At 40.1% G+C, this 18,755-nt stretch overlaps 1 protein-coding gene across 6 annotated transcripts in view; it reads right to left on the bottom strand.

Annotated features, from left to right (window-relative positions):
- MTR (5-methyltetrahydrofolate-homocysteine methyltransferase) overlaps positions 1-18,755 on the bottom strand; it is a 125,189-nt gene that overhangs the window by 28,922 nt on the left and 77,512 nt on the right. For all 6 annotated transcript variants that reach the window (XM_006050165.4, XM_006050167.4, XM_006050166.4 and 3 more), the window contains 6 exons: positions 15,200-15,289; positions 14,031-14,183; positions 10,904-11,011; positions 9,759-9,859; positions 1,970-2,037; positions 1,258-1,378 (listed from right to left, as the gene is read on the bottom strand). In XM_006050165.4, the coding sequence (XP_006050227.3) occupies positions 1,258-1,378; positions 1,970-2,037; positions 9,759-9,859; positions 10,904-11,011; positions 14,031-14,183; positions 15,200-15,289 (641 nt within the window). The remainder of the gene's footprint in view (positions 1-1,257; positions 1,379-1,969; positions 2,038-9,758; positions 9,860-10,903; positions 11,012-14,030; positions 14,184-15,199; positions 15,290-18,755) is intronic.

Raw genomic sequence — 18,755 nt, 5'->3', positions numbered from 1 at the left:
AAGATTGAAGGCAGGAGGAGAAGGGGACGACAGAGAATGAGATGGTTGGATGGCATCACCGACTCAATGGACATGAGTTTGCGCAAGCTCCGGGAGATGGTAATGGACAGGGAAGCGTGGTGTGCTGCAGTCCGTGGGGTCACAAAGAATCAGATACGACTGAGCAATTGAGCAACAACAACAAAGAGAAAAGACTGGGGTTCCCAGAGGAAGAAGGCCTTCTGCCTCCAGACTGCCTTTGGACTCAAGATTCAACAGCAACTCTTACCAGGCCTCTAGTATGGCCACCTTCTCTGCAGATTTCAGACGTTCTTGCTTCCAGAATCACATGAGACAGTTCCTAAAATCAATTTTTCTCTGTCCTGCTCCCCTCATGCCCCATGTACAGACACACATCCTGTTTGGAGATTCCTAACTACTACAAGTGGCTTAACATATAGTTGTTTCTCGTGTGAAAGGAACTCTGAATAGTTTTGGGCTGGCCATCTACTGTATTTTGTATCAGAAACAAACTGCATGCTTGTGCGACCATCGGGACCAATGCTCTACCTGGGCACTGCTCCCTGCCAAAGTGAGCTATATGGGGCATAAGGAATGTGTCATAAAAAGTCTACCTCTAATTAACATACCTCTCACCAACTACCATTATGATCATGACCCCAGGAAATATCTGACAAAATGAACAATGATCATGTGACCAAATTTGAACTTTCTCTTCTTTAAATTATTTGACCCAAAGGTTCCCAAAAGGTCTCCTTTTCAGAAACAACTTCCCAAAGTGATCCTCTGATTCATTTTCTCTCAGTCAGCTTTCTATCTCAACTATTACAAGGTCAGAGTTTCTTCAATAGAGCTTGTAATTACTCAGACACCTGCTTCAAGACAGAGAGTGGGCTAAAATTCAAGCAATGCCTTTGTGCTAAAACATACATCTTCACTCAGTCTGATTGCAGGAGGTATAAGTGTTCATTAGAAGTCTCAGGAACTGAACAGGAGGTGAGAGGATTAAGGGAAAGAGGATTACAGGCCAAAGGAATCCAGAAACAGGTGTTGGGGTGGCATTGATGGAGGAGTTTCCTGCAGCAGGCCCCGAAATTATTTTGGCTCTTGAGGTACGAAGACTGGAAAATTCGTGTATTTATACAACACGGAGCCAAGGTACTACACGTAGGAAAAACCTCAGGTTTTATCCCTGTTTTTAAACACTAGCATCTATGAAAATTTCAGTGAGGCATGAAGCTCATTAGCATGACTCACCTGGAAGTGGTAGCTCCTCCGATCAACAATGGGATCTTTATAGCTAGTCTCTCCATTTCCTTAGCGACAAAAATCATTTCATCCAGGGAAGGAGTGATGAGTCCTGACAGGCCAATTATATCTATTATTTTAAAAAAGGAAAAAAAGAACAATGACAAGGAGGATGGGAGAAAAAGAGTAAAGGTATGGAGACTCATTTTCAAAACTCGGTAACAAAGACCACAAGCCAGAAGATAAATTCCCAATTTCTATTAATAATTTTGAGACTTCTTTTCTGACTGGGGGTTTTCAATTTATTGTTTGCTTTTGGTAGTAAATATGATTTGCAACTTCAAGTTGCAATAATCTGCTTGCCACTGTTTCAGGAAAAGCCACGAAACTGTTAGTTCATGATTTCCCAGATGGGATATGCCACAGTGTCAGAAGAAATATAAGAACAAATACACACAGAGAAAAATAAAATCCAATACAAATTGTTCTAAGAAGCCTGTCCCCATACCCCTTCCTCAGAACTATAAAGGAGCTTCACGGTTACCTATTCACCCCTTTAGTCCCCGTTATAAATGGAAATGACAGAACCCTCCAGGCAGGAGCTATCACTTGAGTGTCTGCATGTCCCAGTAACCTCCATGGGTGGGGGCATCACCCTTCGCCGACGGACACTGGGAGAACACAATTCACTGAAATGCCCAGGAACCCAGTTGCATAGTACCTGCTTTGTGGTCTAGAGCAGCCTTCAGTATCTTGTCACATGGAGTCATGACTCCTAAATCAATAACTCTGGGGTACAGAAACGAGATGTGAGATAATTAATGAGATCCCATTAATTATCAAAAAAGCTAAAGGAACATTTTTATTTAGCCATTAAACACCGCTCTCATGTAAACTGGAATCACACTGAAAAGCTCACCAAACATTGACAACCGACCCAGTGATGACTGCCATTGATTAGGAACTGGCCCTGGGCAGGGGCTACACTGAGCTTTTTCAAAGACTTTCGCTGACACAATCCACAGAGCTTGTAGTTCACCCGTTTAAGGTAGCTTTTGGTAGAGGACACTATTTTCTAAGCTCTGGCAAAATATATACAATACATGATGTGCCACTGCAACCATTTTTAGGTGTAAGTTGAGGGTCACTCGTTAGTCGCAATGTTGTATAACCATCACTACTATTTAATTTCCAAACTCTTTCACTGCCCCAAACAGAAACCCTATAATCCCTCAGCAACAAGTAACCTTTACATGGCCTTCCATCTCTATGAATTTGCCTTGTCTGGATATTTCTACAAGCGGAATCATACATCATTTGTCTTAATGGGTCTGGCTAATTTCACTTAGCCTAACATCTTTAGGGTTCCTCCCCCACTGTAGCCTAAGTCAGAACTTCATTCCTTTTTAAGGCTGAATAATATTTCATTGTATGAATGTGCCAGATGTTTATTCATTCATCTGTCAATGGACACCTGGGATATTTCCACTATGCTAAGCCTTCTATATAAACAATCTTGTTTAACCCTCACAGGAGTCTGTGTCTTTTTCTCGGGGTGGTGGGGGGGGGGGTTGTTTTCATATATTTATTTCATGTATTTATTCAAATATATACATGGGATGGACTGTTATAAATGGGATTATTGCACTAAACAATATAAATATTTTTATGATGTTTGATTCCTATTTTAAATTTGATTTTGAGGTAGGTTTTACCAAAGAATACTTTTTCTTTAATTCTTGAAAACATGATTTTTACATTTTTAATAAAGAAGGGTCCAGAAAAGCATGTGCCAGGAAGTTAAGCATTTTGTCCAGCCAGACAATTCACTAGTAGCAGAGCTGGGATCTGAACCAGGATCTGACACGAAAACGCGTCTTCTTAGCCATGGAGGCCAATAAAGATGTTAGAGAAGTTCACTCCCTCAATATCTACTGAACAGGATACCCTACATGGAAGCCAACAAGAAGGATAAGGAAGAAGGGATCAGTTCCTGTACATGAAAAGCTGATGAGAAGGGAATCTCCCATAAGTCAAAGGAGAGGGAGAATGAATGAAAGAACAGCTACCAGGAGAGACGAGCAAGACTCAGAGGAAGAGCAGATCACGTGGGCACGTGAGGAGAGTGGGACTGGGCAGAGGAAGCCCAGAGCGCGCTCTCCACGGAGCTGTGACTCCAGGAGGGGATGGCTTCCTGGATCTCAGAGAAAACGGGATTTCAGCCTTGGAAAATGTTCTGTAAACTACTCCTCTATTCTAGATTGAGAGAGTACCAAGGATGTCCATCACTTTGACAATTTAATTTCATCATGAGCATTGGTTATAAAGATGTTTTAAAAATTAGAGTGCACATTTTCTTTTGTTTCCTCATGTCAACAATTCTTAAATAACTAAACAGACAAAATGATTTTAAGTTAAAAAAAAAAAAGGCAATGCTTAAGTACCACCACCTGACATCCCAGCAGCTGCTAACAGTGGGTGTTGAACACCAAGGGCAGGAAGGGGCACTGTTTCTCATTATATACCGGTTTATATTTAAGTTGGACTTTTTAGCTTGTTATCATAGTACTTAAAAAAAAATAAACTAGCACAAAGAGAATCCTCAGAAAGCGGACAATTTCAAATCAATGATGACTCTCTTCAGTGTGTTAGCACTAATCCACTAGAAAACATGCACAGAGGTGGATGGTGGGGCACTGCAGGCTGTAACGGGGGTGAGGCGGCCTGTTCTTTCTCTTTAGCACACTGCACATAGGCCGGTAACTGGGTTTGTTGAACTATGACTAAATACAGCCTATAACACCAAGTGAAAGAGCATATCGCTTTTACATCAAGACAAAGATGTATGGATTTCAAAGCTGACTGCTTTCAACATTGTATGTTGTATTTTAAGAATTAAAACTCATCAGTATGATGGCAAGAATCATCTCACTCTCAATCCTTTTTCTTGTTTCAGGGGCTCTATCTTTCAGGAACGTGTGCCTGCTTGCTTTGTTGGAGGAAAAATAAGGAGACCTTGTGGTCAGATAGAAATGGAGGAAGGAGAAAGCTGTAGGGAGTGAGCTCAGAGAGACAGAAGAGGGCATCTTAATGGTGATTACTTAAAATTTCAAAATATTGAGTTTAAGTTTTTTTAAGAAATCTAAATGGAGCTCTCAGGTAGTCATCTGGATCTGTAAGCCTGCAGCCCAGGTGAGCAATCCAAGCTGGAGATAAAACCTGGGACTTGTTGGCATATTACATGGCATTAAGAAGTCCTGAGACCATGTGTAAAATATTCAGAAAAATGAATTGCCAAACGTGGGTAGGGGTTGGAGAGAAGGGGTTAAGGGAAGAGTGGGAAGAGGAGGGGAAGGGGAGAGATCGAGATGACAGGGGAGAGGAACAGAAAAAAAAAATTCATGAGACTGAATGAGATGATCTAAGCCTGTCTGTCCAGACCTATTTTAATCAGATCTGACTTAACAAGATCCCCAGGTGGTCAGAAGGTTCACTGAAGTCTGAGAAGCAGTGAGGACAGACCGAGAAGAGGTCCCAGGGTTAAGCCCTGAAGACTCCCCTTTTCGGGGGTCACACAGAGAAGAAGCAATCAGCAAGAGAGGTGACCAGATGTTAGGGAGGTTAAGAAGAGGTCTGGAAACAATGAACTGGGGGCCTAGAGTATGACGAGTTCAACTTCCAACTTATTAGGCTGCTTTAACAAGTTTTGTTGGGAAACAGTCAAATATATCACTGCTTAGAGGAGCACTTTATGTTTTCCATGCATAGAAAATAGTACTTATGGCACTGGGATACAGGAAGGAGGCTACTTGCCACCAGGGTCAACCAATCTAGGACTGGGGCTGTCCTCACTCACACCCTGGAGAAAGAAGGGGATCCGTTTCTGGGCACATGTGAGTTGAGAAACTGCTGGCAAGTTCTAAATTAGAACACAGTGTGGTAAGTGCCAGGCAGGAGGCCTTTACAGTGTGCTGTGAGAGGCCATCTAACCTGGACAACAGTTTCAGGAGGATTCCAGGAGGGTACTATCGCCTGAATCTTGAGCAAGTATTAGCCAGGTGAAGGAAAGAAGAGGACCATCCAGTAGAGACTAGCACAACGAAGGTCTAGAATCATGAACAGCTGGCCCTGGGGAACTCTGGCTGAAGGAAAGGATCCAAAGCCTGGGTCAATCCCATCCCTGCCCGCCGCCACCCTTCCCAACCCCTCCCCATTTTCTCTCCCCTTTACTACAACTCCCTGCTTCCCCTGCATACATCTACACCTCCCTTGGCTTTCTCTTGATTTCCCTTCTCCACTCTGAGCTATACCCCATGTCTGTAAGTCTCTTCTTATACACATTCTTTCCTTTTGCCACATGAGAGATTAAAGAAAATAAAAATGAATGCTATGGAAATTTCAAAATTTTACAGTCATCATTCTAAAGTGGTTATAACAGAGCTGTAAACATTAGCATTTAATTTGGGCTTCTAATTCAGACAAAATGTAAGCTGCACCAAATACCTTAGCAAAGGCATCCAAAACTATTTAAGAATATATAAAATTTTGAAAATAAATCTTTTAATAGATAAAGCCCCTTTTACTCTCCAGAAAGAATTAAAAAGTAAAATAAAACGAATTTTTCTTAGGGTGCCTCACATCTGTTAAGTGAGGTTAAAGGTGGCAGTGTCTTCTGATCCTGCAATTCACATGTATCACCACTAGATGGGAGTACTGTACCAGTTTGCAGTCCCAACCAAGATTTCCAACGTGTGGTTAAGCTGTGTGTCAACAGATAAATGGATAAAGATGTGATAGATGCATACAATGAAACCATTAAGAAGCCATAAGAAAGAAAGAAGTCTTTCCACTGAAACAATGGATGGACCCTGAAGGCATTATGCTGAGATAAGATATACAGTGAAAGAAAAATACTGTATGACAGGCTTATATGGGGAGTCTAAAAAGCTGAATGCACAGAAACAGAGTAGAAGAGGCGTTACTAGGGGCTGTAGGATGGGGAAAATGGGGAGATGTTGGTCAAGGGTACAAACTTCCAGCTGGAAGATGACTAAGTTCTAGGGATCTAATACACAGCACTCTGAACAGAGTTAACAACACTGCATGCTATGTGAGTGTTAAGAAAGTATATCTTAAATGTTCTCACCACAAATAAGAAATGGTAATTATGTGTTGGGTTAGCTAACACTATGTGGTGATCATACTGCAAATCAAATCAATGTTTTACACCTTAAGCTTACTCAATGTTGTATGTCAATTCTATTTCAATTAAGCTCCAAAAGCACACACACACAACAGGTGAAAATATCCAAATAATTATCAAGAGAACCTGTGAGGTGCTAGGAAAGATCAGTGTGCCCTTGACTTAAATACACTCCTTTTCCTCACTTAGCTGAAAACTCTAGCATTATACAGTTTTAAAGTGTTCCCTTCTTAACCATATATTATTTACCCATATATTATTTACTAGATATTTATATTAAGAACCATTGATTAACATGAAAATACATCTCAGATAAGTTTCACCAGATCCATATTTTTAAAAGTACTAGATGTATACTTAATTTTAAATTTTGTTATTACATCCTATTTTTTCTTATCCAATTAAACAGGGTGCATTATGTTAAATGGGAAAAGTCTAAATTTGTCTTTTTATATAATAATTATTAGAGTATTCTAAACTCAACTTTATGTATTCAAATATCTGATCAAAATATGTTTAAATATTCTAAATTATTTCTAAAGAGGAATTAAACTGGAATATTAATACTAGACATTGCAGTTAAAGTTGCTTAAAACTGGAATAAATATTGAAAGCTAAACTGACACAGTACAGAATCCTGAGTTTTGGACTCAGAAGCCCTGAGGATGGCCTGCCACTTGATAGCTGTGTAAATGAGAAGTACAATAATTAAGGCAGGCAAAGCAGGATCAAATCCATGAAAAGAAAAAAAGAATGAAGGACAGGAAAAAAAAAAAGAAAGAAAGAAATCAGAACAAGAATACAAAGGGGAAAAAAAGGAAAAACCAGTTATATAAAAGCAGCACTAGATAAATTGTGAAGTGGTAAATAAATGTTAGGCATTAGTAAACTCTAATACCTAAGGTGGACATATCCCCAGATCTATTCAAATTCTCAAATCTGCAAATACTATTGCATCATCCCCATAAAAAAATGTGCCTTTTCTGTCCAGACAGAACTATCACTTTGAGTCAGTCCTTTTTACTTCTTTTTTCCCCACAAAGAACTCTTAGAATTTCATGAGATTTACTGACCAGTGACAAAGAGCCGGGAATGAAAAAGTTGTATTAGCATCTGGTACTAGATGGTTTGCTAGACTCACTCAACTAGCTGGGTGATTCACCCAGGCATTAGCCTGCAGCACGGATACATAGTCAAAGTATACATTTCACTGCACAAGGCCTATCTCAGGGGCATCTGTCTACCTGACATTATAACATTAAACCCATCAGTGTAGAGAGTCCATGTATTATGAGACACAAAACCCAAAGGGGTGTTTGACCTCCAAAGAAAAAACGTTTGCACATTCACTTATTTTTTACAAAAAGAATAAAGTTTCATCAGAAGATGTTTCTCCAGTTGCCATTATTATGTGAGTGCTCAGTCAGGTCTGACTCTTTGCAACTCCACGGGCGGTAGCCCACCAGGCTCCTCTGTTGATGGAATTTTGTAAACAAGAATACTAGAGTGGGTTGCCATTTCCTACACTAGGGGATCTTCCTGACCCAGGGATTGAACCCAGGTCTCTTGTGTCTCCCGTATTGGCAGGAAGATTCTTTACCACTATGTCACCTGGGAAGCCAGCAAAAAATAAGCGATCCTTCAGTGTACAAGCCAGAGGAGATGGGTGTGATGGAGGAAAGCGTTCAGGTTTAATAAGTCGCTTTCACTGATGACATCGGGCTCCAGTAGCACCCTGGAGAAATGCCACAGTTCTCCCTGGCCTCTTAAAATGCCTTTACTGGAGGAAGAAACATTACTGGTATGATTCTCTCAGCTACTTACCCATTTTTCATAATACAAAAGGATAAACACAGACAATGATATCTCAAGAATTGCTTTAGAATTGCTTTAGGGAGCTTGCTTACAAATTGCTTTTTTTCAGTAGTTTTTGTCTTATTATCACCATTGAATATGTACCTGGCTTTTTAGCCTGACAAACAGTAAAGTTCCTGAATGGAGAAAAGTCAACTAAATCATCTGGGTGTCTCTGATACAATTCATGGTAAACAGTAGATGATCTATAAACATTTATTAGCTGAAATGAATGTGAACTAATTGAGATGAATGCAAATAGAAATCAACAGCATAGGATTTGAAAAGATGAGACAACAGCTGAAATGTCAAGAGATTTTAGGACGCAAACACCTTATCAAATATTTATTCCTCATCCAAATACTTATTCTATACGTAAAAATCTTACTGTAACAACCTCCACTGTCTCTCTGGAATATTTATCTTTAAAAAAATAATAAATGTATTCCAAGAAAAATATTCCTTGTTTCTAGGACTAGGAGAGAATGCTCCATCTTTTATAGTGAACAAGCAGCCAAACAGAAGTGCCTGTGAAGACAGTCAGAGAAGAAGGTGCCACTCTGCCAATGCTCCTTTATCTCCAACCTTCCTTAGCTGCATTTAATTAGCCTTGAACACAGACATGGATGAACAGTTTGAAAGCAGGTAGGGCCTTAGAGGGTGATGGCTGTCTGACAGTGGGAAGTCTCTAACCCTGACCCCAAGGGGGCCCAGCCGCAGCTGCAGCTGTTTCTCCTCTCTATAGAGAAAACAGCACATGCAAAGAAGTTCACACCTCAAAAGGACCGTTGGCTGGATATGGACCAGAGAAGACATTAGTTATATCAGGCTTTTCATTACAAAGAATACGTTGAAATCTGAGCAAAACATGCTCTTACTGTGGGTTATGAGCTCTCACCCAGAAATAAATTGGCGCTAAATAATTATTCAACTATAATGAGAGATATAAGAAAGGGATTTTACTTGTATACAACATTCAAAAACTAGCTTCATCAATACTAAGAGGCATGGCATGGTTCTCTTCTAAGCAAAGGAAAAAGAATGGTCAAAGCCTTCTTATAAAACTCCATTTAGCCAAGGTCTTAATAAGATCTTGGCTTTAAAATCTGGCAGCTTATTGAGAGTAAAAAGGAAATATGGCCATGGGGTGGGGTCGAATGTTGGAGCCTCTGGCCTGAAGTCAATTCCCCAGAAGCCTCTGGGTTGTTTGACCCTGCTTGAATACTGTTTTCTATTCTTTTTGTCCTTACTGAATGTACACCATTAAATAATTGTTAAATTACTTCATTTGAAAAGGTATGTTCAATGTAGAAAATTCAAAAACATGTGAAGAAAAACAACCTCTAACATCCACAGCTCTTCCCTGCCCTTCCCACCCAAGACGTATCACCTGTTCATGCTTTTACTTTAAATAAGAAAGGGGCTCAGGTAAGAAAGGTGGGTCCTAATTTACCTGAAATTATTGCAGCCAAGAACCACTCCAACTATGTTCTTGCCTATGTCGTGTACGTCACCTTTAACAGTAGCCAGCACGATGGTGCCTTGGTAAGGGTCCTGGAGAGGAAGTCAAACAGTTCAGCATTGCTAGGTCACCTGGTTCTCTGGAGCCAGGCAGGTGCTGGCACAGAAAGCAATTCAATACAACCAAGGCAACCCTCAAAGATGGACCCAGAACCCAAGCCTCATGCTCTGTGTGAGGAAGGCTGTAAGCTGCAACCCCCCAGGTGGTTCACTGAGGGGGCGTCAACCCAGATCATGTATTCCATCATCTCAGAAACAGTTTAAGTTCAAATACAAAACAGTCCCATCACTGAAGATCATATTTGTAACCCCCAAGCCTATCTGATAAATGTTTAGTAAATGTTAGCAGGAAAGGGAGAGGGAGGCTCTGGTGAACTGCATGTGTCCCACTAGAATGGGAAGGACCACAGCAGCCCAGGGCAGGAGGGCTCAGACTATCTTCTTCAACACCGTTGTTCCATCACCATCTCCTCCCTCAAAAAGAGAAAAAGAAAGAAAAGAAAAAGACATGCAAGGCAAGTGGGATTTTTATGAACACTACCATCAGAGCCATTCACAAACACAGATAGATTTAAGAATTCAGAATCTTAGGGGCCAAAGCTGACTGAGCTTCACAGGGAGCTAAACAAGGTCAAAAGCGTAACGATTGACTGTGGTGGCGCAGCCAACAAGAAGGGAACTAAATCCAGCAGTGGCGCCAAGAACATGGCCAGCACAGAGAGTCTGCAGGTAAGACGCTTTCCAAAACCAAACAGCGCCTCAAGGGCAGGGTCGAGCACACTACCCGCCACGCGTAAGAGCTCTGTAAATGGTTGGGAGATGAATGAACGAACTGGTTTTGTCTTGAAATCATGGCTTTGTTTAGAAAATAATGTTTCTATTAAAAATTTCATAAAGCCACGTTCTATAGAAAATCCTAGGGTATTCTAATACTTGGTAAAAAAGTTGTTTCACTTCGCTGCTTCATCGTCAATGACACAGTCAAGCCCAATGGCTTAGGTCCCTACCCTCCAGCCCAGTAAGAGTATCCAGAGCCAATTCCTCACAAGGTCCACAGGCCCCAACAAAATGACTTGCCTCGTCTTCTATTTTGCCAGTAAGCACTTTGGTTTCTTCTCTCTCTTTTTCCATGAAGGGAATAAGGTGACCCACAGCCTTCTTCATGACCCGAGCTGACTTTATAACCTGGGTAAAATACACAGAGTCAAGCATCTTTACCAAAACACCTGGATGGTTACACATGGTTGCTTGTGAAATTTTAGCACAAATTATCATGCATGTTATGACCTCAGGTCAGCCACCCTTGAGTCCATTTCTGACAGCGGGTGGGTGAGGAATGAGTTCACCATGAGGAAAATTAATCAGTCAGGTACAGAAGAAGAAAAACAAGGCTGGAAATCAAATGTTGCAGTTTCTGTCCTCTGAACTTCTGCATGTTATTTTTTCTCCACCTAGAAGGCCCTCTATCATTTCCTGAAGTTCTGCACATCCTCCAAGTGTCAAGCTTCTCCTCCAAAAGCCCCTTCTCAGCCTTCTCTTCTCAATCCCCAGTGTCACAATTCACTTATAATTAAGGCTTATGCAAAAGGAAAAAGAGCCTTACAGTCTATAGAATTAGAGAAAAATTTTGTAAACATAAATTGGATAAGGGATTAATATCCAAAATATATAAAGAACTAATGCAACTTTACAACAAAAACCCAAATAATCTGATTTAAAAATGGACAGGAGAACTAAAAAGGTATTTTTCCAAAAAGGATATCAAAGTGGCCAATAGGCACATGATAAGATGCTCAACATCACTAATTGTCAGGAAGATAACAAATACAAATCACACTAAGATACCACTTCACACATGATAGCTCAGGGCTTCACTGACAGCTCAGTTGGTAAAGAATCCACCTGCAATGCAGGAGACCCTAGTTCAATTTCTGGGTCGGGAAGATCTGCTGTAGAAGGGACAGGCTACCCACTCCAGTATTCTGGCCTGGAGGATTCCGTGGACTGTATAGTCCATGGGGTCACAAAGAGTAGGACATAACTGAGTGACTTTCACTTTCATAGGTTAGAATGGTCACCATCAAGAAAACAAAAACCAACAGGTGCTGGTGAGGTTGTGGTGAAAAGGGAACTCTTAGGCACTGTTGGTGGGAATGGAAAACAGTATGGAGGTTCTTAGAAAAATTAAAAATAGGTCTACCACATGATCAAGCAATTCCACTTCTCAGTATAAACCTACAGGAAATGAAAATAGGATTTCAATAGGTTTATCAGAGCATTATTTATAACAGCCAAGACATGGAACAACCCAAATGCCCATCAACAGGTGAATGGATAAAAAAGATGTGGTATATATACAGAATGGAGTATCATTCAGCCATGATTGGATCTTGAGGACATTATACTAAGCAAGATAAATCAGAAAGAGAAAAACAAGTACTGGATGATCTCACTTATATGCAGAACCTAAAAGAAGTCAAACTGGAAAGAAAAAACAAAACAGAGAGTGAAACTGTGGTTACCATGGGATAGGGATGGGAGGGTAAGACTAATGATATTTAAGGGTACAAACTTGTAACAAGTAAAGAAGCCACAGGGCTCTAACACACAGTATAATGAATAGACAATATTGTACTATAATTATATAGTGTGATAAATATTATTTCAATGGCAATCATATTAAAATATGTATCACTGTATACCTTAAATTTACAAAATGTAATATGTTGAATTTGTTAAATAGATAAGCAAGAACAGGGACTTTCATAAAATTTCATGAATGTATACTAAAATTCATGAGAAGCAGGATGAGAAAACAGGGTATTTGTACAGTCTCAACGTTTCTCCCTACAAAAAAATTTACAGTGGAGAAACATAGCAGACACTCTTAACAAAATGATCAACGTTAACCTCACCAGTAATGAGACATAGCAACATGATGGGCTTCCTGATATGAGAAGGGCACAGCATTACTCTGTGTTATTCTCACCAACAATGAGAAAACATCAGGAAAATTCAAACTGAGAGAGAGCCTGTCATTTACCAAACTGTACAATGCTCTTCAAAAGTCAAGGTCATAAAACTCAGGAACTGTTCAAGATAAAGGCAATGTGGGATTATGGAACACAAAGAGAAGAGAAGAATAGCAGAAACACTGGTGAAATGTGAATAAGGTGATTACTTAACATGATTATATCAGTATTAATTTCCTGGTTCTGATAACTACACTATGATCAAGTGAAAAGGTTAACATTAGGGGAAGAAGTTGAGGGGGATACATGATCACTTAATCTGCATCTGCAACTTGTAAGTCTAAAGTTTACTCAAACATAAGAAGTTAAAACAATAAGTTGACATCATGAAAAAAAAGACTGTGAAACTATCCCAGACTTGGGGAGACTAATGCAGGACAACTGAATGTTCCCTGAGTGTGGTGGTGGTTTCACAGGTACAGACATGTTAAAGCTTATCAAACTGCATCCTTTAATCATGCACATTTTATTGCATGTGAATTATAAAACAGTAAATCTATAAGAAAAGATAAATGCTATGAAGGAAAATGGGGAATGGACAATGAATAATTAAATATAGAATAAATTTTTAAAATCAATTATACTTCAATTTTAAAAAGTTAAAGAAATAAAAAAAGAACAGGGATTTTTCATTTTTTGTATGCCTTACAGACCTGAACCCAGAAGTCTCAAAAAGTGCCAGTGTTAATCAATGTGGTCGGTAGCTGCTGTAAATCAAAATAAGACTACTGGTTTAACTTGAAACATATTATTTAATGCATATCATTATTTAAAATGGTAATGATCTTTTCAAAATATTCATCCTTAAGGATGAACACTGGCTGGTCAAATCAAATCTTAACATGACTGACTTTACACTAATCTTGGGTTTTATTTTAATTTGGGGGGTGGGGGGACAGACTTGTGCTGGGGTAAGAGGTGGTACAGAAGCCCAGAACATGAAGACTAATGCTGGGAATGTCCAGATGACCTCTAACGTCCACATCACCCTAGATGGACTTTTCAGACTATGCCTAAAAGTGACTTCAGACAAAGAATGAACAGAATCACACCTCAATGCCCCTGGGTTTTCATCAAAATTAAACCAGAGAAACAGACTCAAATTTACTATTTATTAAAAGATAAAGGCTCTTTCCTTCAATTGTGAAACTTTTCCCCCACCATTTGCCAACCTGAGGTAGAAACATTTTTCCAGCTCCGAAAAGATCACCAACAACTTTCATGCCATTCATCAGCGGCCCTTCAATTATATTCAGAGGTCGGGGATATTTTTCCTGGTTTAACCTGGCTTCCTCAGTATCTTCAATAATATATTTTTCAATGCCCTACAGAAAAACAAAAAATTAGGGAAAATTCACAGGATATATTGGCTTAAGTTCAAACATCCAACAACAAATAAATAGTTAAGAGTGTGGGTTTTGGAATCAGACTGCATGTGTTCAAATCCTGGCTCTTATCACGAATTTAGACAACTTATTAAGCATCAGGTTCCTCATTTAATCATCATACAATACCAACCTCACATGGTTATTTTGAGGATTAAATGTGTAAAATGTAAAGGGCCTAGATGGCTTTATTGACATAAAGCATTTTATTGATATAAAATGAAAAATTAGTGACAGAAGGAGTACTAATAAGTTCAAATTCATAATAAAATACACTTTTTATCCTAGTGGTTTACCAGATTACATGTAAACAAATATCTCCTGTGAAATCACTGTTTTCCCACTGACAGGGCTGAGTGCAGGGAGGACCCAGCCTTCACTGATCAAGCCCTAATCCTCCAGTGTCCCCAGTTCAAGGATCCAAACTAGTTCCACAATCTGAAGTAGGTGAATCTCAAAAGTTCCAAGAAATTAAAAGTTAAATTCTAGAGACAAAAAAAAAAAAAAAAAAAAATCCTGAAATTTCCAGACTCACAAATGAGGAAACCGAAGCCAAGAGATTATCTATCTGGACTAAAAGTCTAACTACAGCAGAAGAGCCAGAACTCATTTGCTGATCAAGAGACAGCCACATGGTCTAGAACAGCACTTCTCACCTCTGGCACTACTGACAGTTTGCACTGAATAATTCTCTGTGGTGCAGGCCTCTACCGTGCAGTGCAGCATGTTTACCAGCATCCCTGGTCACTGGATGCCAGTAAAAACCTCCCACTCCAGTCAGAACAACCTAAAATATCTCCAGATACTGCCTAATGTACTAGACATAGAGGTGGGATGGAGGGCAAATCACTCAGGAGTAGTCCAGGGAATCTCCTTCGTCAGCTGCTGCCAGCACCTCTCCTCCAGCCATGCCATCGGCCACCAGGACCAGCACCCAGCCTCCGGCCCACACTCACCTTCACGAGAGCATACTCAAGGCGTTCTTCGATAGGGCCTTGCCTCCACTCATCAGTCTGGATGACTTTCTTCCCTCCTTTGCCCTGAGTCTGGATTGAAATGTGAATACAGAGATGGTATAACAGGTCACTTACTCAGCTAGTTGGCAGAAAAAAACTATGTCTTATTCTTCCCTTATGTTTCAAGGCCCTAGTACAGTGCCGGCATGAATAAAATCTTTGGAAAATGCTTGAGGTAAGGAGAGAGGGAAATAGCAACCCACTCTTGCCTGGAAAATCCCATGGACGGAGGAGCCTGGTAGGCTACAGTCCATGGGGTTGCAGAGTCAGACAAGACTGAGCAACTTCACTTCACTTCAAGGAGAGAGGAAAAGAGAGAAATCTTATAGGTTTTGAACTTTTATTTAAAAATTTTCTTCTTTCCAGTTTTATTGAAGTATAATTGACATACAGTGCTATACAAATTTCAGGTGTACAGCATAAAGAGCTGATTTATGTACAAATGAAATGATTACTACAATAAGTTTAATGTATATCCATCAGTATGAAAAAGCAAAGAGACAGGACACTGAAAGATGAACTCCTCAGGTCGCTAGGTGCCCATATGCCACCGGAGATCAGTGGAGAAATAACTCCAGAAAGAGTGAAGAGACGGAGCCAAAGCAAAAACAACATCCAGTTACGGATGTGACTGGTGATGGAACCAAGTTCTGATGCTGTAAAGAGCAATACTGCATAGGAACCTGGAATGTTAGGTCCATGAATCAAGGTAAACTGGAAGTGGTCAAACAGGAGATGGCAAGAGGGAACATCAACATTTTAGCAATCAGTGAACTAAAATGGACTGGAATGGGTGAATTTAACTCAGATGACCATTATATCTACTACTGTGGGCAAGAATCCCTTAGAAGAAATGGAGTAGCCCTCAGAGTCAACAAGAGTCTGAAATGCAGTACTTGGCTGCAATCTCAAAAATGACAGAATGATCTCTGTTCGTTTCCAAGGCAAACCATTCAACATTATGGTAATCCAAGCCTATACCTTGACTGTAATGCTGAAGAAGCTGAAGTTGAACAGTTCTATGAAGACCTACAAGCCTTTCTAGAATTAACACCCCAAAAAGATGATCTCTTCATTATAGGGGACTGGAATGCAAAAGTAGGAAGTCAAGAGATACCTGGATTAACAGGCAAATTTGGCCTTGGAGTACAAAATGAAGCAGGCAAAGGCTAACAGACTTTTGCCAAGAGAATGTACTGGTCATAGCAAACACCCTCTTCCAACAACACAAGAGAAGACTCTACACAAGGACATCACCAGACAGTCAATACCGAAATCAGATTGATTATATTTTTTGCAGCCGAAGATGGAGAAGCTCTATATAGTCAGCAAAAACAAGACTGAGAGTTGACTGTAGCTCTGGTCATGAACTCTTTATTGCCAAATTCAGACTTAAATTTAAGAAAGTAGGGAAAACCAGTAGATCATTCAAGTATGACCTAAATCAAATCCCTTACCATTATACAGTGGAAGTGACAAATAGATTCAAGAGATTAGATCTGATAGAAAGAGTGCCTGAAGAACTATGGATGGAGGTTCGTGACATTGTTCAGGAAGCAGTAATCAACACCATCCTCAAGAAAAAGAAATGCAAAAAGGCAAAATGGTTGTCTGAGCAGGCCTTACAAATAGCTGAGAAAAGAAGAGATGCAAAAGGCAAAGGAGAAAAGCAAAGATATACCCATTTGGATGCAGAGTTCCAAAGAATAGCAAGGAGAGATTAAAAAAAAAAGCCTCCCTCAGTGATCAGTGCAAAGAAATAGAGGAAAACAAAAGAATGGGAAAGACTAGAGATCTCTTCAAGAAAAGCAGAGATACCAAGGGAACATTTCATGCAAAGATGGGCTCAATAAAGGACAGAAATGGTATGGACCTAACAGAAGCAGAAGATATTAAGAAGAGGTAGCAAGAATACACAGAAGAACTGTACAAAAAAGATCTTCACGACCCAGATAATCATGATGGTGTGATCACTCACCTAAGGCCAGACATCCTGGAATGTGAAGTCAAGTGGACCTTAGGGAACATCACTACAAACAAAGCTAGTGGAGGTGATGGAATAGTTGAGCTATTTCAAATCCTGAAAGATGATGCTGTGAAAGTGCTGCACTCAATACGCCAGCAAATTTGGAAAACTCAGCAGTGGCCACAGGACTGGAAAAGGTCAGCTTTCATTGCAGTCACAAAGAAAGGCAATGCCAAAGAATACTCAAACTACCGAACAACTGCACTCATCTCACATACTAGCAAAGTAATACTCAAAATTCTCTAAGCCAGGCTTCAACAGTACGTGAACGGTGAACTTCCAGATGTTCACGCTGGATTTAAAAAAGGCAGAGGAGCCAGAGATCAAATTGCCAACATCCGTTGGATCATCAAAAAAGCAAGAGAGTTCCAGAAAAACATCTACTTCTGCTTTATTGACTATGCCAAAGCCTTTGACTGTGTGGATCACAACAAACTGTGGAAAATTCTTAAAGAGATGGGAATACCAAACCACCTTACCTGCCTCCTGAGAAACCTGTATGCAGGTAAAGAACCAACAGTTAGAACTGGACATGGAACAATAGACTGGATCCAAATCAGGAAAGGAGTATGTCAAGGCTGTATATTGTCACCCTGCTTATTTAACTTATATGCAGAGTATATCATGAGAAACACTGGACTGGATGAAGCACAAGCTGGAATCAAGATTGCTGGGAGAAATATCAATAACCTCAGATATGCAGATGTCACCACCCTTATGGCAGAAAGCGAAGAAGAACTAAAGAGCCTCTTGATGAAAGTGAAAGTGGAGAGTGAAAAAGTTGGCTTAAAGCTCAACATTCAGAAAACTAATATTATGGCATCTGGTCCCATCACTTCATGGCAAATAGATGGTTAAACAGTGGAAACAGTAACAGACTTTATTTTTCTGGGCTCCAAAGTCACTGCAGATGGTGACTGCAGCCATGAAATGAAAAGACACTTGCTCCTTGGAAGAAAAGTTATGACCAATCTAGACAGCATATTAAAAAGCAGAGACATTACTTTGCAAACAAAGGTCTATTTAGTCAAAGCTATGGTTCTTCCAGTAGTCATGTATGGCTGTGAGAGTTGGACTATAAAGAAAGCTGAGCGCAGAAGAATTGATGTTTTTGAACTGTGGTGTTGGAGAAGACTCTTTAGAGTCCCTTGGACTGCAAGGAGATCCAACCAGTCCATCCTAAAAGAGATCAGTCCTAAATATTCATTGGAAGGACTAATGCTGAAGTTGAAACTCCAACACTTTGGCCACCTGATGTGAAGAACTGACCCATTTGAAAAGATCCTGATACTGGGAAAGATTGAAGGCAGGAGGAGAAGGGGACAAGAGAGGATGAGATGGTTGGATGGCATCACTGACTCGATTGGCAAGAGTGTGAGTAAACTCTGGGAGTTGGTGATGGACATGGAGGCCTGGTGTGCTGCACTCATGGGGTCACAAAGAGTTGGACACAACTAAGTGACTGAACTG

Source organism: Bubalus bubalis, chromosome 4 (genome assembly GCF_019923935.1).
Source record: "Bubalus bubalis isolate 160015118507 breed Murrah chromosome 4, NDDB_SH_1, whole genome shotgun sequence".
NCBI classification, from domain to species: Eukaryota; Metazoa; Chordata; class Mammalia; order Artiodactyla; family Bovidae; genus Bubalus; species Bubalus bubalis.
This window is presented reverse-complemented; position numbering and strand designations above follow the sequence as displayed.